Source organism: Eublepharis macularius, chromosome 2 (genome assembly GCF_028583425.1).
Source record: "Eublepharis macularius isolate TG4126 chromosome 2, MPM_Emac_v1.0, whole genome shotgun sequence".
Taxonomy (NCBI): Eukaryota; Metazoa; Chordata; class Lepidosauria; order Squamata; family Eublepharidae; genus Eublepharis; species Eublepharis macularius.
In genome coordinates, this window is record NC_072791.1 from 209556890 (window position 1) to 209581725 (window position 24836).

The 24836-nt window shown below is 44.9% G+C and overlaps 1 protein-coding gene across 1 annotated transcript in view; it reads left to right on the forward strand.

The window, feature by feature from the left end:
- Positions 1-24836, forward strand: part of ERBB4 (erb-b2 receptor tyrosine kinase 4) — a gene marked incomplete at its 5' end in the record, with an annotated part of 660937 nt that overhangs the window by 319000 nt on the left and 317101 nt on the right. The window contains one exon of the mRNA XM_054971602.1: positions 18707-18772. Coding sequence (XP_054827577.1) covers positions 18707-18772 — 66 coding nt within the window. The remainder of the gene's footprint in view (positions 1-18706; positions 18773-24836) is intronic.

Genomic DNA, 24836 nt, shown 5'->3' on the forward strand with positions numbered 1-24836 from the left:
TTTCTTTTGCAAAGCAGAGAGGGAGGTACATTCTAGTCTTAGAGCCCAGGGACCTGAGCTATTGCATGAAGTGAAATAAGTGTTCAGGTGTAGAAGCCCATTCCTGCTTCTCCAGCCTTTCTGCCTTCCAATAGCTAGACCATGCTTACAGGCAAAGTATAGATGATACTAACTTTGACAGACTAATGGCTGGACTCTGAATAAAGCCACTTCATGTATACAGTGTGGTTGCCTTGCCATGCAAGTCAAAATTCCAAAAGTGCCCACAAGCTCAAAAAGGTTGGGGACCCCTGCCATAGAGTGCCCTCCAAACCCGCCATTTCATCCAGTGGGTCTGCTGTCTGTAATAGGTGGAAATACACACCATTTGGTTTCTGAGAATTACCTAGCAAAATGCTGTTTTCATTTTATTAGTAATACTGAGCCTTTGAGGAAGTTGGCAATACGAAACGGGATTAATAATGCTGGCATATGCCCGTTAGGCGCCATCTCTTCCCATCGTTCTGCTTGTCATATCTTTACACTTGTGAATCTGAGAAGGAAAGAAGGAAAGAAAAATCTTAATTGTGGACTTGAAATTTGGATACTTACCTTTTGTACCTTTTGTAAATAGCGGCATTCATCTGTTCAACCAACTTGGAGCAATTAATAGTAAAATGTTCTGTTGCATTGCATTTTATCATGTGTACAGGTTATGAGAATTTGTAGTAACATTGTGTAATAATTCTCTATATAAGATAATATTGTGATTCTCTATTTGTACATTGATGATTATATTTATTGTGTTTATTAGAAGATGTATTGTTTTTGCACTTTATGAGCACTTTGAGCACTTTAAAATTGTGATGAAAATTAACTTTCTTGGAATTGTATATGTTTTCCCTCCGTTGGACTTTTGCCTTCTAGTTAAGTCTGTAATAGGGTTGCAAGGTCCTCTTACCCTCTGAGGAGGGGGCACTTACCTTTTCCCCTGGCTTTGTGTGCTTGCTCGCGCCTGGGGCAGTGCAGTGATATCACTTCCGGGAGCATATATCTCCCCCCACCAAGTCAAGTTACTATATCTCCCCCCCCAAGTCAAGTTACCTGCCCTACAGTTACAGTTAGAGCTGACAGGTCCCCCAGTAGGGGTGGGAGATCCTCCATTCCCACCCTCCACCCACTGCCACCATTCACCTTGCTGGCAACTGGCAGGGGGAAAGGTGGGGGAACAGGCCTCCCAGGCACACTCTCTGGTTGGCACGATGATGTCACTCCCGATTCGGCCCGTTTGGGGCCCCAATCAGCTTGTTGAAAAGTTCAGGAAAGCTCCTGGACAGGCAAAATGACATCACTTACTGGAATTATCGTCATTGCATCACCCTAGAATTATGCCCATGCAAGCAGAAAGAATAAGGTGAGTGCCGGGTGCTGGGTCCCACCCTCCTGCCAGGAGTGTGAAGGGACCTGGCAACCCTAGTTGCTATTAATAAAGAAATTTTCTAGTTGTTTGCTCCGCTCCACTCCACTCCACTATACAGTAGTCTTGTACTTCTAATCTGGCAGTACTATGTAATATGTTTAAATGGTAGCTTGTGTGTAGAAAAGAAGCAGGATAAACATTGTGAGATGTGACCTTCAACACTAAAGACAAAGAAAGGAAAAAAGGATTTCTCCTCCTGGGAAATAGTTTGTCAAATGACACTTGAGGAAGATATCTACACACACCCCTCCCCACTATCCTTGTTCTATATGCTGATTCATTAAATGATGGCAGTTGAGCAACTAGGCAAGGTAACCACTTGCAAAAGAAAATTGCTATGGCTATTCTTACCCACATCACATACTCTCCTGATGGCCTGGTTCCAGCTAATTGCTGTGAGTCAACATTTGACTACCCTAAGATCAGAAGTGATGAATTGTTTGCTCTGACTGTCAGACATATTCCAGTCCGACATGAAGCCAAGTAGGCATCAGGTGCCACTCATATCAGAATGACCTTGAAGATATCAGTGCAGCAACCATAGGAGAAGAGGGACAAAGAAAGAAGAGGGACAAAGAACATCTTAGAGGCTTATGCAAGAGTAACTAGGGAAAGGGTTTCAACAAGAACAAGAACAACATTAGATTCATATACTGGTGGTTTGTGGTGGTTCATCAGAAATGGGATCTGACGAAATGTTGGTTCACGAACCACAAAACGGCATGGTTCATCATGAATTTTGGTTTGTATTTTGGTTTGTGCCCATCTGTAGTTGTAACTCCAGAAAATCTCCAGACCCCACCTGGAGGTTGGCAACCATATCCCTAAGCCTAAAATCTTCTCAGGCCTTTCTTCATGATCCCATTCCCTGCCTCTGGAAAAGACATGAGAGATAGGGCCTTTTCTGCTGTGATGGCAGGTAGGGGCTATTTTTCAAGCAATTGCTGCAAATGGAGCCAAATTCAGAAAGTATCGCTCATGCTGCATTCTTAGGAATAGTAGTATGTAATAGAGATGTTATTAGATGTCAGGACTAGAGATGGACATGAACTGGGAAAAATTTGAACTGTATAGTTCATGGTTCTCACGGTTCACGAACCCCGAACCATGAACTTTCACGAACTTGCCCTAGTTTACAAACCGGTACATTGCTTCATGGTTCATAATTTCAGGGGGCCATACAATGGTCCCCTTGACTGTCAGAGATGCCAAACTCATTGGGAGTCTTCAGCAGGCTCTCCTCCAACCAGCCTTTAAGTTTGGCGAAGATTGGATTTCAGATGTCCGAGTTATAAATATAGACCCCCCCCCAAAGCGGCTGCCCCCAGGAAAGTTCTGTTAGATATACTTGCATCGGCTCTATTGAAATACAGCAGGAGAATCTCAAGAACAAGCTTCAAATAGCTCCCTCTGTGACTTAAAATCCAAACATTTCCTCCCTGTCTACCTGCCTGCTGGAAATTGAAACCATTTGCCTGAGAGCGTAGGGTGTGCGTTCTCATAGAGCAGAATGGAAGCTCTCTGGTTGGCAGCAAGAATTGCCTATCAAGGTTTTGAGGGCTAAGATTGGTGTTCCCACTCTGCACTGCAGATATCCATCCCCTTCATTGCCTAGGGAATTGATAGGTCGGCACCAGGCTGTCTGGAATAACAAACCAAATACTAATATCCAAACTGGTCTTAAAAAAATGTCATGGTTCATGAAAACTGGGTCCCACAAACCTCTGGTTCATGAACCACAAACCATCCCGGTTCGTGCTGAACTTTGGTTTCTATTTCGATTCATGCCCATCTCTAGCCAGGACAAGATTTGATTTAAGAGTTCACGTTTCTGGTATGCTTTCCCCAACTTGGGACAAAATGATGGTCATACTTTTACATTGACCATGTTAATACCATGGATAGAAATATTGTCTTTAAACCCATCCCCTTGGTTTTGCCTCAATTGCATACTAATAAAGTAAGAAAAAGGCATGTAATCTAATAACAAAATAACAATGCTATAAAAGAAACATACAAACTGGGTGATATGCCAAAGAGAACAGGCAGGATAAATGTATAAAGGGGGAAGCAACAAAAATGCACACATCCTAGCATGTAGCCATATGTGTTAGGGGGCATTGTGATATTTTCTTCGTAATCCCTATTTGCTTGGAATCACTCTCAGAAGGAGGAACAGAAGACCAGTCTTGTGGCACTTTAGAAGACAAACAGATTGATTGTAGCCTCAACTTTCATAGGCTAGATTCCACTTCCTCAGATACATGAAGTGAATTCTCCATCGCAAAAACATATACTCTCAGGAAGAGGAAAGAAAATTGTGAACCAATAGTTGAAAGGAAAATTTTGTGGTATTTCTATGCAAAACTCAAAGGTATATGGATAAACACAATGATTATTCGCAACCACTGTACTTGGTGTTGTTTTCTCCTTTCCCTGTGTACATCTTAGTGACTGAAGAATACACTTCACGCATCTGTGAAAGTCGACTTTAGGTTAAGGTGCCACAAGAATCTGCTTTCCCCCCCCTGCAACAGACCACAATCCCACTGTAATCTAGAAGCAGAATGAAGTTCTTACTGTGGGAAAAAAATGGCGCCCGAAAGAGCAGCCAGTGAAGAGCCAAGAGCAGTGAAACAGCTTTTAAAAACATGCCCATTCATTACAGGGTTTGCATAGACTTTTTCCTACTCTGCTCTGAAATATTTGGCTGTGAAGAAATTACAGTTAGGAGCATAGAGAAATCTGCTCCTTTTATGAACAGGCTCTACTATGATGGCACAGTCAGCTGCTGTGGAACTTCCATTCGTGTGCCCGTGAGGGTGTTGATTCTGACTTGCATCATACCCCCAGGGCTGGTGCCAGGGTTTCTGGCGCCTGAGGGAAGATATCTACTTGCACCCCTTGCCCCGTGTGTGCGTGCAAAGCGCATGCATGCTCCGGCCCTGTGCGATGACGTCACTTGTAACGTCATTGCAAAGGAGCGTCCCCCTCATCTGAGGTGGGCAGCAACGGTGAAGGGACAGGGTGATGGCCTGCTTCCATGCTTGCTGCCACGCCCCCTGGGCACCCAGCTCACTGGGAGCTGAGCCAAGGCAGGCAGCAGAGGCGGAGAGGCGAGCGAGAACACGGCCCACTTCTGGGTCGGGGGTGGTGGTCGGGGGCTGGCACGGCACCTCCTTCAGAGTTTAGTGCTCGAGGCGGCTGCCAGCACCGTCTCCATGGATGTGCCGGGCCTGCATACCACTCTGCCCAGCAAAGACTCAAACCTTTCTCCAGCCTAAGAATTCTTTCTTTTTTGGAGAAATGCTTCACTCTAGATTGAGTGGTGATTGGAACCTATAATGTTTTATGTGGCTGGAAGGCCAGGACAGGCCTGAGAAAAGCTTAGGTTTAGCGATTACACAGACTTGCCTTCACATTGTGAAGAGAAGAAACAGATACCTGTTTTTCATTGCTGTACGTTTGTAGTGGATTTACAGCATCTGAGCTCATTCGAACTTTACTGGTTCTATTTTCCAAGAGAAAGTTTCTAAATCACTGGTTTTGCTGACAGCTTTCCATGACACCTCAGTCGTTGCTCTTGACGCCACTGTTCTTAATGAGCTTTCCAGAAACTACCAGAAATACAACCAATGGCAACAGTCTGCTTGCTGGGAAGAACAGCTCCTGGAAGCAGTTATCGTCAGAGAATCCTAATGGAAAACTGTCCGTCTGTCTCACGATCTGGGTCCTGTCTCATAGGCCGTTTTTCACTTAAACATTCTTTATACGCAGCCTCCTAGCCATGAGCTCCTTGAAACTTAGAATGAAGTCAAGGATGCCTGGAGTTTGCCCGCATCCCAGAATAGTATTTACTGAGGCATTTCATTAATCTACCTTCAGAAATATTTGCTCTCCCTGCAGGGTTCTGGAAGGTAAGAATCCTGTGTGCCTTACCTCCCTCATCCTCAGCCATAAATTCCCTGACTGGCTTTGGACAAGGTCAGATTTTGCATGTGTAAAATGTTATCTACCTTCAACCTTAGGACAGACTGCAATTTAAATATCCTCAATCAGTTTAATTGCCTACGTGCAGTGAAGTGTATGAACTGAATAAATATGTGGGCAGAATCTGGTCCATACCCACTTCAGTCGGACATTTTATTATTAATGAACAAGACGACTGTGTGTTTTCTCCCAGTTTATTTGATCTGTGACCTTCAAAAGGACCTGTGGTAATTTAATTCAGTTGCACTGTCTACATGTTCAGCACCTCATTTTTGCACACATAACCATGAGGAGAGAAAACAATAAAGCCGATGCTTTCAAGTTCTCAGCAAGACCAAAGGCAGCTGGCAGGCTTCCTCTTGCTCTACTGTTAAATATCTCTATTTAAATGCAAATTATCATCTGACACCCATGAAAAAGTCATGTAACAGGAAACAGGTAGACAAGGCAAAGCCTTTTAAAAATACCTAGAAAGGATCCTGAGCCATACACTTTCATGCAGGGAAAGAATCCTGTCAGAATATGGGAGATCTTAGGCAATTGAAGTCTGGAGACACTGGAAAGTAGAATTGTGTACAGTGACATACCAGTGGCCCTGGAAGTCCAATAAATGGGGCTTAGAAGCAAAAGCCTTCCCCAGTATTCCTTCCTTGCCACTGCTATTCAGAGCTTCGCTGCATCTGACTACCATGGCTAGTAGCCATTGATGAATTTATTGTCCATGAACCTGTCAAATCCCCTTTTTAAGCCATCTGTGCTTGTGGCATTACTTCACCCAACAATGAATTCCATAATTTAATCATGCATTGAGTAAAGAACTCTTTCCTTTAGTCTGCCCTGTCGCAAGCTACCTGGCAATGACCTACCCAGTGGGCAGGACCCACCCCTCTGCCCTGCAGCAAGACTCACCTGGGTGGAGTAGGATGGGGCCAGGGCCAGGAGGGTGCGGCTTTGGCAGTCTGCTACAGGGAGACTTCGAAGGTGTAGAGGCAGCAGGCAAGCCTGGGTGAGGGAGCAATGGCTCTCTGTGCCCAGGTGGTTTAAGGCAGGTCAGGCGTTCCGTCGTCCTTTAACAACAGAAATGGCACCAGAGGTGTTTTTAAAATTCCAAAACTGACTAACTAGTTTATTGACTTTAAAGGGGAAAGGTCAGGTGAAATCAGGGATCGAAATTTCTGAGGTAATTCAACACACACACATACACACATATCTGAGGTAAAGTCAGAAGAACATGCACAGACTTCAGTTCTTATGCTCTTCACAGATACTTAAAGGCTTCTGTTTGAAGGCTTTGGTTCCCTTCTTTTCTCCCAAGCACTCAAATATACTTTCTTTTAGTATCCTCTTTCTCTCTGAAGTTAGGAATGCTGGTACCCACCTTCTAGTACCCTAGTCCCCTTCTCTACACACACCAGTGCTTTCCTTCAGTCATTAACTGAATCTGAAGGTCTCCACAAGCAGTTTCCAACCACACCCAACCAGAGATCTTGTCACTCTCCAGAGCTATCTCCCTGTTTGATTGAATAGGGAAAATCTCCTCTCCTTGGAAGATCTATCCCCTTCCTTTAGCCTGAATAGGAGTCTGCACCTACTTCCCAAACATCCTTGCCAGCATTCCCTGGTTCTTCTGCCAGTGTTAAAACTGCTCTCCATTAGGACTTTGTCTTCACATACCATCTCTCTCTGCTAGGACTGAAAACAGACCCTCCTCTTTCCAGCTCATGCTACTCAATCAGATGCCTTGGAGTAGCCTGTCACTCAAAGCTCTCTGATTCTGTGAGGGATTAACCCTTAATAGTCCTGCAGCTGTGTGTGTCCAGCCCTTCCAAGCTTTTAAAAACATGCCGTCTGTCATAGCAGGGCATGTCTATGGAGAGTTGGATATGTCTACGGAGCAGAGAAAGGAGAAGAAGAGGGTGGAACTTAGCACAAGGACCATGTGTGGGGCTGGGTCTATAAAAAGGGAGATGGCAGATATTGGCCATTTCCACACACGTTGAATAATGCACTTTCAATGCACTTTCATAATCCTTTAGAAGTGGATTTTTTGTTCCACACATGGAAAATCAGTTTCAAATGTTCACTAAAGAGTATTGAAAGTGGATTATCCAACGTGTGTGGAAGCAGCCCTAATGTACTTGTTCTTCTAAAATAGTTTTTGACAAAGTACCTCATGAAAGACTCCAACTAATCACACTGCCAACCTTCATTAATACAGAGCTTAGCCATGAACCATGTAGAAAAGTGGGGTGTAAATGTTTTAATGAATACATAAATAAAATATATATAAAATGTGTGTAGGCTGTGTTAATGAAGACAGATGGAACGTGTCAAGCATAGGAGAAATGACAGTAGAGAAGCCCCTGCTTCCCCTCTATGCACCTGGTGTCCTTGGATCCCAGCTGCCTGAACGAGGCTCTCTTAATATGGTATGATAATGTCAAGGAATTGGGCACAAGATGTGTCATTCAAGGGACCATCTGATGAATTTTGGGACATGATTGATTTCTTTCATGTGAGGACATTTTGCTGGCTGCTTCAAGGATTTTCTTCATAATATTGTTAAGTTGACTTGCGCTCGAACACCATATTAAAAATTAGGGTCCCTCCAGACTATTTTGCGTGTGAACTCTGACAGCCTCTCCACCAACGGTTGTCTGTAATTGCCAATTAAAAAGTCTTTACTTGTGTATGTATGGAAGCATATACTCAAGTACACCATGATAAACAAAAATCACAGCTGCTCACATTAGCTGCCATGTGTTAAAAATGGACACATAAAAACATGATGGCGTATAGTGTTAATATCCCCCCCCCATACACAGTGGTTATCTCCATAACGGCAACATTCATTGTTTGAAATGGGATGATGTTTTCTGTCATTTGCAGGGGTCTCATAGCAGCCTTCTCTGCCAATTCTGGCTTTTGAATGTATTTATTTAGCTATCATCCAGTGCAAAGGGGCATGAAAAAAAATCTAATAATTATGACCAGGGGTCATTTCATAGAAAAAGAGCTGGAGGAATGCATTAGCATAACTCATTAGCATAACTCATATGCCACGCCTCTTGCCATCACCGGAAGTGTGTCATTAGTATAACTGATTTGCATATGCCACACCCCCTGACATCACCTATTCTGCTTGTTTTGGACTCAATCCTGGCCATTCAGGGCCGAAATTGGGCCCAAAATGGCAAAAAGGGGCTGAAAATGGCTGAAAAGGGGCCTAAAATGGTCAGGATTGGGCCACTGATGAGCGGGAGAGTGATCCACCACCCCTCAGAGGCCTGACCCAGGCTGTTTTGGCCTGAATACTGGCCCAAATGGGCCCAAAATAGCCGAGGGTCAGGTGGGTGGGGCCACCTTACATGTGACCTCTTTGGGGAATTGCCAGAACTGTGTTCCTGTGTGTTGCCCCTTGAAATGAGCCCTGATTGTGACCATTTAAAGAAAGAACAGCAACTCTTCTGTAAGATACGGAAACAGTAGAGTGCAGAGGAGTCTGAGGTAATTATTATAGTTGTAATATAGTGTGTCTAGAGAGAACAATTATCCTGAACCTATATTCTGTCATTCATATAATATTTATTATTAAAGCCATTTCTCTCTAGGGATACATAAACCTATACACTTTCAGTTATTTTATTCCTTTTTTATTCCTTTTTTATTGCTTTTTTTCCTGGAGTCGGGTAGTGAGATGGAGCCAGTGGTGGGGAAGTCAGTGGTTTACTTATGTGTAAATTTCTCCAGTGGGGCAAACAGCAGCTCTTCATGGCCATTTCAGAATAGGAGAAGTGGCATGAGGAAGAATTAAATCCCTGATGCACTTAATCATTAAATTCTGAGAATGAAACTCTCAGAGCACATCTACCAAGTGGCCAAGTGGGAGACACAAGGATTTTATTATTATAACAACAACAACATTTGATTTATATACCGCCCTTCAGGACAACTTAATGCGCACTCAGAGCTGTTTACAAAGTATGTCATTATTATCCTCATGACAATCACCCTGTGAGGGGCTGAGAGAGCTCTGAGAGAGCTGTGACCAAGCCAAGGTCACCCAGCTGGCTTCAAGCAGAGGAGAGGGGAATCAAACCTGGCTTTCCAGTCCTGCTGCTCTTAACCACTTCACCGAACTGGACCTCTGGCATATACAGTGAGAACTAGCTTATACTGTGAGAATAGGCTTGATCCTGTCAGTTTACCCTTTCCCTAACCCAGGCAACCTCCTTTGCTCTGCCAAGTCCCTGACAGTAAATTATTAGACTCTACAATTAGCAGATTTGTTCATTTTTTTCCAGATTGGCAGTACAGATTTGTGAACAGTTCTCTTTCACATTCAGTGCTCATGACATTGCCATAAAACAGTTCCACCAAAAAGAAACACTTTTCATTTCTAGTTCTTTCAGTTGGAAACTAGGAGTCGGGCTGAAATATGCTTTGGCTGGGCTGGATTGTGCCTTCTCCGTACATCTAAGTAAAATTATTGTGTTCATAAGTAGAGATGGGCATGAACCAGAAAAAAACTGAACCATGTGGTTCGTGGTTCGTCAAATTTCACGAACCATGAACTTTAATGAACCTGCCCCTGGTTCGCGAACTGGTTCATTTGGTTCATGAAAGCATCATATCCAGGTCAGAAAATCATCACTTCCAGGTAAGCAGATGGTCACTTCTGGGCCAGCAGAAGGTCTGCAGAAAGTCCGTCCCCTGTTGCCTAGGAAACTGATTGATTGTCACCAGGCTGTCTGCAGTGATGAACCAAAAAATGTGTCAGACTTGTGGCTAGATAATGTCTCTACTTCAGAGTATCCTCTACTAGCAAACAAGAGTCCATTGTTTGAATAAGGAATCTTTACTGAAGTAATAGTTCATTATAGTCCACGGGCCTGAATACAATATTCAGGATGGTACAAGAGCATTGTTACCAATGACAAGCAAAGCATACGGTACAGAGTAACAGTTCCCACTTGGCCCAGCCTCCCCCCACAGTTCTCAAAACATCGTCTTTGAGGCTTGGGAAGTTGGAGTCTCTCAAGGCCGGTCCGGGGTGGAACGTCGGTAGACCAAACAATCTCTCTCTGTGAGAAATCTGCCTGGGAACCTTGGCACCTGCAGAGGAAGCACTTAAACACTAGAAGCATGAGAAAATGGAGTTGGTACAGCACATAAGACTCTGAACCTGACATTCTGCCCCCTCTAAAATAAATCCCCCCCCCCCCATGTTTATATGTATAGCGAGAATAAACAGCTTTGGTTACTCTAGGAGCAGGGACATGTATAGAATTCACCCACTCATTATACCCAGAGTCCAGGTCAGTCCATCAGATAAGACAAAATAGCTGATTGCGTTTGAATTTAAAGCTCAAAATTTGTTGTACTTCGTAGTGGGTTCGATCATCGATTGAGAGGAGATGGGAGGTGCTTTGGTGTGCCAGTTGTCAGAAGCTGGGGCATTTTTGTGCACCGGAATGGGTCCAAGAATGGGTTCAATGCAAGTTTACAGCTGGTTTGGGGAAGTCATACGTTCTTGGTAGTCAGATAAACAAGATTTCCTGGTTGCAATTCTCCTTCAGCCGCACGGTGGCGGTCGGCGTATTCTTTGTAATCCTGTTTCAAGGTGGTTCTTAATGAGAGTTCATTGTTGGGCTGCCTCCCCCTACCTTTACCTTGGTGCACGTTGCAAGGTCCTGCCAGGTTAGGTAGAGTAGGAGATTCTGGGAGTATAAGGTTAGAGTTTATAAGATCCTCCTTGTCCAATTGGAATTGTGTAAACGCGCCGATCTTTTGTGGTCGTTCACCTCTATAGAAGCAGATGTTGGTTTTAGCTGGCAAGGTCTTTAGTTTTAGATGGCGGTATTTGTTAGAAAATGCACAGTTGGTAGTTGTGTTGGTTTCTGCTGTTTGAATTCTACTCCGGTGTGTGAACCGTCTCTGCAGATTGCCATTCTGTTTGTTGCTTGGCTGTATATGATTTAACGTCAGGGCTATCCGAATAGCATTGGGGCCATGGTTATTTGGAAGTTGGACCAAGACTCCTGAACTTCCCCAGGATTGCATAGAAGTATTTAATATGTAGAGTGAGTAAGGTGTCTTCATTATTGCCTTCCATATTTGCACCCTCTGAAACCCGTTCCTTTTAGCCGGTAGGGGTGTTTCCCTTGTGGGCATTCGCTCCCCCTCGTTCTCTAAGTTGCTTTCCCCCTCAACGGTCCACCTCCCCCGTCCGATTGGAAGGAGGTTTGCTTGGTTACTCCTGGTGCCCCTCCCTCCTTTTGCTGGAACGGAGAAGTTATTCTGGTGCCCCTCCCTCCTTTTGCTGGAACGGAGAAGTGGTTTCGCTTCCCCTTCGCTTTGGGGCATGCGTAAAAAGTTGGTTCGGTTGGGAGGAGATGAGAGGGAGAAGTTAACCCCTGAGAGGGCTTCGGTCCCCGGAGTTTGATAATAGTAGATCATATACAGAATCTCCTGGGTTTTGCAATTTAGGTTTAAGTCATAATTGCAGGACACCATCCCCAGTTTAATGGTTAGAGTTCTTTCAACCAAAATAATTCTGGGCTTCTCAGTAACTTGGGTATATTTATTTTTACTAAAAGTCTGCAGGGTCAGTGTAAAGTAAAAAGACTTACCACGCTCATTTAGGACCCCAGAAAGTTGCTTGAGTAGGGGACAGGTGCATAGTCTTACTTGTATGGCAAGCAGTAGCCTCTCTAATAAGGTCATGTATTGTGCTCAGGAGTCCCTGCCAACTCCAGTTAGCTTTGGAACATCCCTTTTTCCAATCTGCATCTTTTGCCAACACTGGAAACAGGTAGACAGGTACATTATTGGCAAAGTCTTTGAGGTTCTTCTTCATGCCAAGGTCTATTTTCTCTGTATTTTCTTTCTGATCCAATTTGATTAGTGCTTGAGGAAAATCAGATGAAGACGTTGGATCTTGTAGTAGGATTTTCCTTATGTTCCGTACGGCAGGGCGTGCTTGTGGGCTAAATATCCCCCAATCTTTGGAGAAGCATCCTTCCCAACTGGGATGCCATTGGTGGCAAGATCGTAACACTTGCATCACTGTGAACCCCATAAGAAGGATTGCTATTATACAGGACCTTTTGTTCAAAGTCCTTTCTAACTTGGACAAGTTTCTCAGTGTCTCTCCCTTTCCTACTTGGGGTGGGGCTGGATTTTCGGGCGGCGTTACCGGTTTTTCTTTCATCAGCTTTGGTGTCAGACATTGTTGCTTTAATTTTGCTTTGCTAGGTGAGTGCTGCGTGGATTCTTGTGTCGTAGAGTTGAGAGGTCTGTCTTTTCCAAGGGCTGTTTGAGGTTGTGTGAGCTGCTGTTGCTTCAGCAGATTTGGCTCCCCGCTAAACCGCTGTTGCGCGGGATCTCTTGCCCTGGTCTGCCTCCCGAGTGATTCAAGACATCTCCCCTCTCCTCTTACAGGTTGTAAGAGAGGCGATTGAGAGAGGCTGTTGCGAGGGATGGCGGGAGGCATTTGTAGTAACAAAGGAGGCCTCTCTTTTCCACCAAAACGTGGGGACAACCGAGGGGTAGGCATCTCCCCATCTTGGTAGTCAATTGGGGCTTCCGCCCCCGCTCGTTCTCTCGGCTTTGGCTGCTCTTTGAGCTGCGGTGACTGCACCTGTTGAACCGGTACTGTCCTCCGTGATCGCTGCATGGGCGCGCCTATCCGGGCTGGTGCCTTTATCACCCTTTCCCCTGATGATTTTTGAAGCAGTTGCAGAAGGATTTGCCTCTCTTCCCCCAAAGAGGTTGGCGGCAGTTGTTGTTGTATGGTAGGCGCTTTGGAGGCTTGGTTTAGACGTTGGAGCTCATACCGCTCCTCGTCTGGTTGGTCTTGCATTGGGGTTTCACCCTCGGCTTTCATTCTTAGTTCTAGTGATTCGCTGGGTGCTGGGCGCTGCAGGAATGTAACACCTCCATTTGACGGGTGGACTTGCTCTCCAGTCGCCTCCAGATGAGGTGCTGTTCCACACCCTTGAACAGAGTCCTCACCTCGCACGGGATCCACTCCTCCATCCATTCCAGTGTTGTTGGCGGAGTCAGGACCCGTTTGGATCAGGTTTGTAAGCTCCCTTCCCTTAGTACCGCTATCAGACAGATCAAACAAGTATTGCTTGGTATCCATCTCCCATGGAAGGAACGGCTGCACCTCTTCTTCTCCTCGTACAGGCGGCTGTGGGGAAGGTGGTGAAATTGCTCGGTGCTGAGCAATTTCAGCCCTAAGGTTTGTTGCTGAGGTTTGTTGCATCCTAGGCTGCGCTGGAGTATCTTGCAGGACTAGATGGTATGAGATTACAGTTTTCTCAGCCATTCGCCCCGCTTCTGCAGTTGTCTGCGTGGTCATCGACGGCGGCTGTGCGGCGGGTAGGCACTGGGTGCGCAGAAGCGGGTCCTCTTTCCGGGAGACTGGCCGCGGCTGCAGGCTTCCCCTGCGCTCAGCGGCCAGCTCTTCCATTCGAGTTGGCACCGCTTCCTCCGGGAAAATTAGGTGCTGTGTGTGCAGGAGCGAGTCCTCTTTTCGGGAGTCTGGCCGCGGCTGCAGGCTTCCCCCGCGCTCGGCGGCCAGCTCTTCAATCATTCGAGTTGGCACCGCTTCCTCCAGGAAAAGTAGGTGCTGTGTGTGCAGGGGCGAGTCCTCTTTTTGGGAGTCTGGCCGCGGCTGCAGGCTTCCCCCGCGCTCGGCGGCCAGCTCTTCAATCATTCGAGTTGGCACCGCTTCCCCCGGGAAAAGTAGGTGCTGTGTGTGCAGGAGCGAGTCCTCTTTTCGGGAGTCTGGCCGCGGCTGCAGGCTTCCCCCGCTCTCAGCGGCCAGCTCTTCACCTCCGGGATTCCTTGGGGCCTTTACAGCATGGTTGTCAGGGTTCAGCTCCACTTCCCCTCCTCCATAGATAAGTAACTGACCGTTCGCCATCTCGCCTGGTTTCCATAACTCAATGGACGGGCGAGTTTTGCGACCAGCGGCCACTCTGTGAGCAATACATTCTGTACTATCTTCCAAGCTTCTTAATGACACTTCTAGCTCTTCACTGGGCAACTTCTCGGCTGCTGCCGGATTAGCTTGCACGTAATCTGAGGCCTTGAGTTCCACTAGTGAAGCGTTCAGGACCGGGAGACTCTCTCCCAAAGTATCATCTCTCACCGTGGTCCCTTGGTCTGCCTTCAGCATCCCTATGCTCGTCTCCCTAACTTCTTTTGGCAAGGGATTTATGGCTAAGTCCATCAGGGGACGGGGAAATGCAATGTTGGTCTGACCCTCCATATCCGCTTGGCAGAGGGTTGGCAGCGTTGGCTGCATGGCGCCTTTGTCCCTCCCGGGAGGTACAACCGGCAATACACCCTCGTCCGGCTTTGGCTCCCAGGTACTTTGGCAGCAACTTACGCTCTCTTCCGCCTCTGTTGACCTTTCTCGCAAAACTGGGGAGGGTACCTCGCGGAGCAGCCAGCCCAAGTCATCTTCGACTACGTATCCCTGCACCACTATCCCTGGCATGGGTTCCTGGCTAGCCCCCCAGTAAGGGAGCATGGGGGTGATACAACCTTCGCTACCTGACCTCCAGGGATTTCGTAGCGGGGTCCGCCGGGAACCACCTCGCCTCTTGCAGGATTTCTGACGAGTGCCTTTCTGATGCGCTCTGCCCCAGGCAGTCTGATCAAAAAATCTCACTTCCTCCATTCCAGGTGAGGACGGCTCTCCTGTATCCATCCTCTCTGGGTGAGGGGTGAGAAAAGTGAGATTGGTAACAAAATGTCAGACTTGTGGCTAGATAATGTCTCTACTTCAGCGTATCCTCTACTAGCAAACAAGAGTCCATTGTTTGAATAAGGAATCTTTACTGAAGTAATAGTTCATTATAGTCCACGGGCCTGAATACAATATTCAGGATGGTACAAGAGCATTGTTACCAATGACAAGCAAAGCATACGGTACAGAGTAACAGTTCCCACTTGGCCCAGCCTCCCCCCACAGTTCTCAAAACATCGTCTTTGAGGCTTGGGAAGTTGGAGTCTCTCAAGGCTGGTCCAGGGTGGAACGTCGGTAGACCAAACAATCTCTCTCTGTGAGAAATCTGCCTGGGAACCTTGGCACCTGCAGAGGAAGCACTTAAACACTAGAAGCATGAGAAAATGGAGTTGGTACAGCACATAAGACTCTGAACCTGACAAAATGAACCAAATGAACCAGCCTAAAAGTTCATGGCAGTTCATCAGAAATGGGATCTGACGAACCGTGGTTCACAAACCACGAAGCGGACTGGTTTGTGCTTAATGTTGGTTCGTATTTTGGTTCGTACCCATCTCTATTTGTAAGAGGACAGTTATTTATAATCTTTCTTTTATAAAAGGTAAAGGTGCAAACACCGAGTCATTACTGACCCATGGGAGGGATGTTGCATCATGACGTTTTCTTGGCAGACTTTTTATGGGGTGGTTTGCCATTGCCTTCCCCAGGCATCTACACTTTACCCCCAGGAAACCGGGTACTCATTTTACCAACCTCAGAAGTATGGAAGGCTGAGTCAACCTTGAGCCGGCAACTTGAACCCAGCTTCCACCAGGATTGAACTCAGGTCATGAGCAGAGCTTGGGCTGCAGTACTGCAGCTTACCACTCTGTGCTACGGGGCTTCCTTTAGTGTTCTCAAAATATCTCTGTTGAAAATGTGATTATCTGAACTTCTTAATCCATTATTTGTTTGAAAACCACATGGCAATCAATTGATAACATTTGCTAATGGTCAGAGCTGCTCCTCCATAGCTTGTCATTTCTATTCAGTTCAGCTGGGCTGTATTATGGAAGGGTGAGGGTGCATGAAATTTAGAACACATTCAAGCGGAATCATAATCCTACTCATTCACATCCAGTCTTAAGTGTGAGGTATGAGTTTTCTGCCCAGTGCTTTGATAGACTTTTAATAATTATTGTGATCGTTATGGGATAAAGTTGTATTCATTTTGCCAGGTGGAGTCCCTATTAGCTAAAAGGAGCTTGCATTTTGTAGCTAACTAGCTATAAACCAAGTTGTGGTTTCAACAAAATGATGCCAGGCACTGATAGAAGATTATATGCCAATGATGTCAGCAACTGTGTTTCCCTGGGCATAATTGCCTTCAGTGAACTACATTGCATTCTGGAGCTGATGCTTTTAATGAGAGAGTTGGCATACACATTGTAATTACTGCACAACATAATCAATAAATGTTGTCAGGAGTGTGCAAGTGGAGAAATTCCATTTGAGAATGTGGTTCCAGTGACCTGTTGACTAAACATATTACTAGCGTGTCTTTAACTGAGGGGTGAGAAAATTAAAACGAGTTAAGTTGTTTGTTTGTTTTAAAGTGGAATGAATAAAGTTCAAAGTTCTTGACAGGGGAACATTAGATGTGTCTATTGGGTGACCCATTGTGTCCAATATGGCAGCTATTTCTGTCAAGGCAAACAACTTGAGTTTTTGGAATCTATGGCTAAGTTTTTTACCAGGTGCCAGAGTTCATGTTTAGTCTTTGCCATGGGTTTTAGGAGTTCAGCTACCTTTTTGACATTTCCAATGAGTTGTCTGTCACAAGATGTCGAGATTCTTCCTCCCATGTCACCTAAGAGAGAGTTCTTGAAAGATAGCTATCCCTGTGCAAGTTGTCCCTGTTGGAAATACAATGTCTTGTGTACAGAGAATACTTTCAGGGGGCAATGGGTCTGACAGATAGATGGCAGAGTGGGATCCTTCTTTCCTTCTTTCTTCTGTCCTTCTTGCATGTCTCCAGATTGGTATTCTTAGGCTACTTTCTGCTTCTTCCTGGAAGTCTGTCTCTCTCCCAGTTCTGTGAGGTATTAGTACCTATTCTGTTTCTCTCCTTTCTGTCGAAGTTGTAGTTCCTGAATAAACTCTCTTCATTCACTCCTTAATCAGACTTAAAATCGTTCCTAAGATATACCAGAGCCTACAGTCCCAAGTACAGAAGAAGCACACAACATTCCTTCCTATGCCAAAGATAAAACATTGTGAAGCATTCTTTCATAAATGTACCTTAGACAGGAGAGAGAGCTATATCAATTTAATAAATGTTACTGATAGGTTAGAAGTGCTAGTGATTTGAATACCACTGACACCGAAAGGCATCAATACATTTGTGATGACATCCCAGTAAAGCAAAATGAGTTTTCCATAAAAAACATCTTCAAAAAGATAATTCTAATTTTCCTAAAGTATACTATTATGAAGAAAAAAAACAATTAATTTAACAATTAATGTTATGTGGGGACACCCAGGCATTGGCTTGTAGCAATGCTTAGTGAATTGTGCCTAGAAAAATCAAAGCATTATTTTCTGCAACATTTTAAACGGTGTTAATTGGTAATAAAAATTCTAAGTCTTTGTTAAGTCATCACGTGTGTGCCATTAGATTTATTTCCTGTGGGTCATCCACAAACCATACTGGAGTTCCCTCACTAACTCCTATTAGCCCGTCTCCCCAGCTGTATGTTTATATGTTTTAAATATGTTATATATATAATTTGCCCTGACCTCTCCTCACAGCCCAGGAGAGCCTGATCTCATCCGATCTCAGAAGCTAAGCAGGGTCAGCCATGGTTAGTAATTGGATGGGAGACCTCCAATGAAGACCAAGGTTGCAAAATCAGGCAATGGCAAACCACCTCGGTTAGTCTCTTGCCATGAAAACCCCACCAATGGTCACCAATAAGTCAACTATGACAGGATTTCATTTCATTCATTTGTAACTTAAATTCCGTTTTCATGGGAAATATTTTAATAGGTGGAATGTTTTAATATTGACCGCCTTGGGAGACTCTGAGTTTGGTGAGAAGGTGGCCTAGAAATGTTTTAGATGAATAAATTCTGGCTTCCTTCTACTTGTAAGAAGTCCTGCCCTACATCCTTTTTCTTACTGCCACTCCTCAAGCTCAAAACTCGTGGAGCTGGAAAAGGACTTGAAGAGTAACACATTCAGCTCTTGAGTAGCTTTCTCAGAAAAAGTAATGAAGATGGAATGCCAAGTTCCGCCATGAGCTGCCTCTCATCGATATCTGCGTGAAATGATGTAGGCTTTCTATGGAGCCCTTTTATTTTCCATTGGTCAATTGTGATGATGTTAAATTTTTATGAAACTACAGTAGTGATTTCCTTTATGGCATCATTCCAGGACAAAACTTAAAAGTTGCACAAAGAATCAGTGTCTAAATTATCCTTTGTTTTTGTTTCTTCTCCCCCACCCCAAGGTGGACGGTGTCACAAATCTTGTGGAAACCGATGCTGGGGACCTTCTGCAGACCAGTGCCAGAGCTGTAAGTATATAAGATTCAGGAAAGAAGATTATGAAAACTGTCTGTATGGGTGGAGTGGGTTGTCAAATGACCCAGAGTTCATGGATCTTGTTAACAATACCACCTCCACATTGCTATCGCTGTTGGATGTGTCTGTTCATTGATAGTTACAGAAGGTAGTTTGGTCTGCACATACAACTGAATGAAATAGTGTGATGGACTGTAGACCACATCAGAGTGTAAGCAAGGAATTACATGAATGTTCCCCTATGTGTAAAACTAGTCATAAGTAGAAAAAGTGCTCATCTTTTAAGTTACCAGATCTGATGAAGGGACTCTTGAAAGCTTATACCCTGGAAATCTAGTAGTTCTTATTGTCTGGACAGGAGCAGAGAATTTTTGTGAGAGAGACATAGAGTGATTCCGCACACGTTGGATAATGCACTTCCAATCCTCTTTATAGATCATTAGGAACGGATTTTTTTGTGTGCGGAACAAAAAATCCACCTCAAACGATTGATAAAGTACATTGAAAGTGCATTATCCAATATGTGCGGAATCAGCCATAGTCTACAGCAGAGGACCTTTCTTCTGGATTACTACAGGATTCAGCAATGCCTCATGTGCTCTTTAATATTTATTCCAGGCCCTTGAATTAGATTATCCAGAACTTCAGGTTTGGGTATCATTTTGTTAATGAAGCTGTGGAAGCCACCATTTAGTGATAACCTGATATCTAGAGGCTGCAGTCAGGCAGCTGAGACAGACCAAGTTGAATTTTAATCTCAACAAGATGGAAATAACGTTGGTTGACAAAGGTGGCTTTCTAAGAGGGAATGGCATACCCTGGCTGGCATAAAACTGTCATTTGCAAATCTTGTCAAGAGTTTAGGGGAAGTCCTGGTCCCAACTAGAGATGGGCACGAATCGAATTATGACCCCAAAAAAACACACAAACCAGGCTGGTTCGGGGTTCGTGGAAGCTCGTTTCCACAAACTTCCACGAACTGGTCTACTGGTTCATTTGGGTCGTATTAAAGGGGCAGTTTAAATGGCCATTTCCCCAGGGAAATGGCCATATAAACTTTTCCTGCCGCTTGCAAGCGGCAGGTCCCTTTAAACGATCAGCTGGCAGGTGGCAGGGGGGATCCTCTCCTCACCGGCTGCCAGCTGATAGTTTAAAGGTACCTGCCCCTTGCAAGCAGCAGGGCCCTTTAAACTGCCCAAACCCCAGCCCGGGTGTGCGCTTCGGGATCCCTCCTCCCCCGTTGGGTGAAAAAAGGCAGCAGGGTAAGCTTGAAGCAACACTTTTCTTGCTGTTTGCAAACAGCAAGAAAAGTGCTGCTTTGGGCTTCGGTGTGCTCTGTAAAGATTTGGGCCCCCTTCTCCCCTCTCTCATCAGGTAAAAAACTGAAATCTTGACAGGGCACACCAAAGCAGTTTAAATACCTGAATCCTGAATCAGGAAACCCGAATCTTTTTCAGGTGCACACCCCTACTGACCAAGCTGATACTGTGCTATGGTTATCTCATGCCCTGAAAATGACTTAGAAATGTAAGTTAGCACAAAATATGGCTACCCACTTGCTGAATGGGTCTCAATGGGAACTCATTTTCATACCTATTCTTGGGTGGATAGCTGTGTTGGTCTGCAGTAGAACAGCAGGATTTGAGTCCAGTGGCACCTTAGAGACCAACAAATTTTTCAGTGTGTAAGCTTTCAAGAGCTCCCTTCTTCTGTCTTGTGTCTGCATAAGGGAGTTCTGACTCTTTTAAGCTTGCGCTCTGAAAATCTTGTTAGTTTCTAATGTGCCACTGGACTCAAATACCTATTTTTGAATTGCTTCATTGATTGCCTGTTGGTTTCTGGGCTTAATTTCTGATTTGTAATTTTAAAGTCTTAACCTTACCCAGTCTAGGACCTATGTATCTGAGGGACCATCTTCCTCCCTATAGACCCACTTGCTGTTTCTCATAAAAAAATCTGCTTTATGTTCTGCCCTCATCAATCCAAGCCTTTTTGAGCTGTCACTTTGTTGTCTTATATTTTTTTTCTATTTTATTGTTATCTGTCTGTGGCAAGTCAAATATATTAGTCTTATAGATGCTTTACGTCACATGTTTAAGATGTTTGCATTTTTTATGTAATATAAAATTACGTTTATTGTAAGCTGCCTTGGGCTTTCCGTGGGAAAGCTGGAGGCAAATAGTTTAAATAAATAAATGAATACCTTTGCATATGGGTCCCCATGGCAGTCTGTTACAGCAAAAACAGTCTTGTGGAATCTTGAAGATTAACAAATGCATCCTGGCATAATGTTTTAGAGTATTCCACAAAAGAGAGATGTGGAAGATGGGCCTGGTGTCAAATTTCATTGGTCTCAGCCAAAAAGAAGGTGTTGTCAGAACAGCTCCAGGTTTTCCTGAGCATGACATCTGTCTTTGACCTTTTTCAATTTGGCTTTAACCTGGTTATGGAACAAAGTCAGCAGCGGCGGATAATCTTCTTTTAAGTGATAGATAAGGGCTGGGCTCCTTTGTTGCTGCTACTGGATTTGTCAACAGCTTTTGCTGTAGTGGATCATGAGATCTTGGTGAGACCCTTTGAAGTGAGAGTAGTTTAAATCTTTCCTTATGGACCACACATAGAAGACTGATGTGGTAGAGCACGAATCAGAGATATGGGTGGATAGGAAGCTAAATATGAGTACTCCATGTGATGCAGCAGCAAAAAAGGTAAACACAGTCTTGACGTGCATTTACAAAGACAACATCCAAATCACAGGATATCATTATCCCACTACCTACCACATTGGTCAGACCCCAGCTGCGTGCAGTTCTGGAGGCTTCACTTCAAAAAGTATATGGAAAAATGGAAAAGGTTGCAGAGCAGAGCAACCAGGATGATCAGGGACCTGAAGACCAAGTCCTATGAGGAGATATTGAGGGGCTTGGGAATATTCAGTTTGGAAAAGAGGTTGACGGGAGACATAATTGCTCTCTTTAAGTATTTAAAAGGCTGTCACTTAGAGAAGGGAAGGCAGCTTCCTGTTCCTATTGCAACAGAGGATAGGATTCGAAACAATTGGTTTAAACTGCAGGTGGGAAGATACCGGCTGGACGTTAGGAAAAACTTCTTCACATTAAGAGTAATCCAGCCGTGGAATTGGCTGCCTAGGGATGTGGTGGGTTCCCCCTCATTGGCAGTCTTTAAGGAGCAGCTGAATGAATACTTGTTGGGGATGTTTTAGGCTGTTCCTGCATTGGGTAGGGGATTGGACTAGATGGTCTGTAAAGCCCCTTCCAATCTCCTTGCCCTTTAATCTTTATTGAAACCCTTGGGAAATATCAGCCCTAGGGTCTGATTGCTTGAAACAGTAAATGTAAGGTGGGTTGGGGGAAAACACAACCCAACTCACGTTTAATGTGTGACCATACTCATCTTCAAAATGGTGTGTGTGCAGAGGGAAATGGGCTCTCGAATGCATTCAGGGGCAGGATTCCCTTCAGTGCTCCCTTCTTTTCACCCACTGTGCTTTTGCAGATAGAAAAAGGCTATGGGGGCTGGGCTATTTATCTTACTGCTAGAGACATGTTACTCCTGATCAGACACATGGAATGGGTAAGGGCTCTCCTGCTCCGTACATGCACTTGGGAGCCCATTTCCCTCCATGCACCATTTTGAAGGTGTGTGCAATCACTCGTTAAACATGAGTTGATCACATGTTAAATGTGACACACAGACGTGTATGTCATAAACATATTGATGGCACCCAAACCCAAAGCCATGGGTCTGGTTACACAAAATGCTAAACATCATGATACCCCAACCCAGCTTATGTTTAGTGTCTTGTGTTATCATACCCGTAGCTTTGGGGTTGGATGCCATTAATATGGTTACAATTCACAGCACTGTATTTCATTGTCTAAGAGCCAAGCTACAAGTGACGCCTGACACAGGTTGGACACTTGTCAGCTTCTCTCAAGTTTTGATGGGAAATGTAGGCATCCTGGTCTTGCAGCTGTAATGGAGAGCCAAGCTGTAAAACCAGGACGCCTACATTTCCCATCAAAACTTGAGGGAAGCTGACAAGTGTCCAACCTGTGTCAGGCGTCACTTGTAGCTTGGCTCTAACCCACCAGAGGCAGCTGTTCCCATCCAGTGACGGGCCAGTGACTGGGAGGTGTGGTCAAATGGCTGGCGGTGAACAAGTTGAAGTTAAATCATAAGAAGATGGAGGAGATGCTGGTCCAGAAAGCTGAGGTTTTGGAAGGAATCCACCCTTCTTTTGATGGGGTTCAGCTGGGCCGATTCTGCACGGCTTACCTGAAGCCGGGACGTTGCAGAACATGCTGGCAAAAATGTGGAAGATCGCGTTTTCTTGCGTGAGTTTTGTGCAACATCGCGCAAAACTCGCGTGAGAAAACTCGATCTTACGCATTTTTGCCGGCATGTTCCGCAACGTCCCGCAACATTCCGGCTTCAGGTAAGCCGTGCAGAATCGGCCCTGGTTCTGTATGATTCATTGTGGAGTTTGGTTGCTCATAATGAACCTCGCTCTACTACTAGAAAAACAAGCATAGCTGCAAAAGTACCTTCTCCCACATTCCCCTAGTGAGGAATTTGGCTCCCTACTTTTGCCATGCCGCAGTACGCTTGAGACCAGACCATTGTAATACCCTCCACATGGGATTACTCACAGGCCAATCCGTGTTTCTTAATTGTCTTCACCGGTTACATTTACTACTGTAGATAAAACAGGATGTAATATTACACCACCCTGACCTGAATAGCCCAGGTAAGCATGATCACATCAGATCTTGGAAGCTAAGCTGGGTCAACCTTGGTGAATAATTGGATGGGAAACCTCAAAGGAAGACCTGTGATGCTATGCAAAGGCAGGAAACAACAAACCACCTCTGTTGGTCTCTTTCCTTGAAAACCCCAGCAGAGGTCACTATAAGTCAGCTATGACTTGATGGCACTTTCCACCACCAATTACACCACTGCTACAAAGCCTCCGTTGGCATCCTGTCAGTTTCTGGGTTCAATGCAAGGTGTTGACTAACTCTAAAGTCCTTCATGGCATGGATTCAAGCAGCTGTCTGCTCTGGGTTTGTATTCCCCCCACCCCCACCCACATTGTTCCAAATGGATCTGTCTTGGCTAGACGGCATGCTATGGGAAAGTATATCCAGAACTCTGTTTAAAAATAGTACTGGTGTGTCTTCTTGACACAATAACTATGAACACAAATTGCCATTTTAAAAGCATAGGGAGGTTAGTACTATGATTTTACAAGCATACTGTTCTGAGCTACTGCTCCCTTCCCCAAGTGGCAGGAAGTGGCAGGGGTCACATGTACCAGTGTCAGTGCTCTTAAGCACTGGAGCCATTTTGTAATATTTGCTTTATTTACAAATGTATAGGTAGAGGCCAAGTGGAGGCAAATGGGCCGTCTTACAGGACAGCAGATCCACTGCCCCACATCAGATGCCAGAGAGAGACAGAGGGATTCCTGACCCCTCTCTCCCGGTGTTTCAGCCAGATCATACCTGCTTCTGTCTGCTTCTCTCTCACACAGAGGCACACACCTGCCCTTCCATTCAGCTGAAGGGTCACCTCTTCCAAGTGCTTGCACAGAGACATTAAGAACCACGGAGGAGATATTGACAAGTTTAAGAAATATTACAATTGTAGGGATCGCAGGCTTTGGCTCCCCTAGGCTTATCATTGGCCTGCTTCAGGCAGGCAACTTCCTGGTGGTCCAGCCTGCCAACTGTCCTTGTTCCTGGGCCAGGAAGAGTAATGTATGGTATTACCATAGAGTTTGAGGGGAATTCCAGAGTGTTGCCTGATATCACTTGGAAGCGGTGTTGACATTATGTTTATAGAGATGCTTATTGACGTGAGTGTTTCATACGTTTTGTATATCGCTGATCTGAATTTTGTTTGGTCAAATATCGTAGGAAGCAGCCAAGGTTAGCTAAATTGGCCATTTGATAAGCATGCGCAAAAGTGGAAGAAACACTCACGTGTTTGATGCATTTTACATACCCCATTCTCCATCCTCCCCTTTTATCT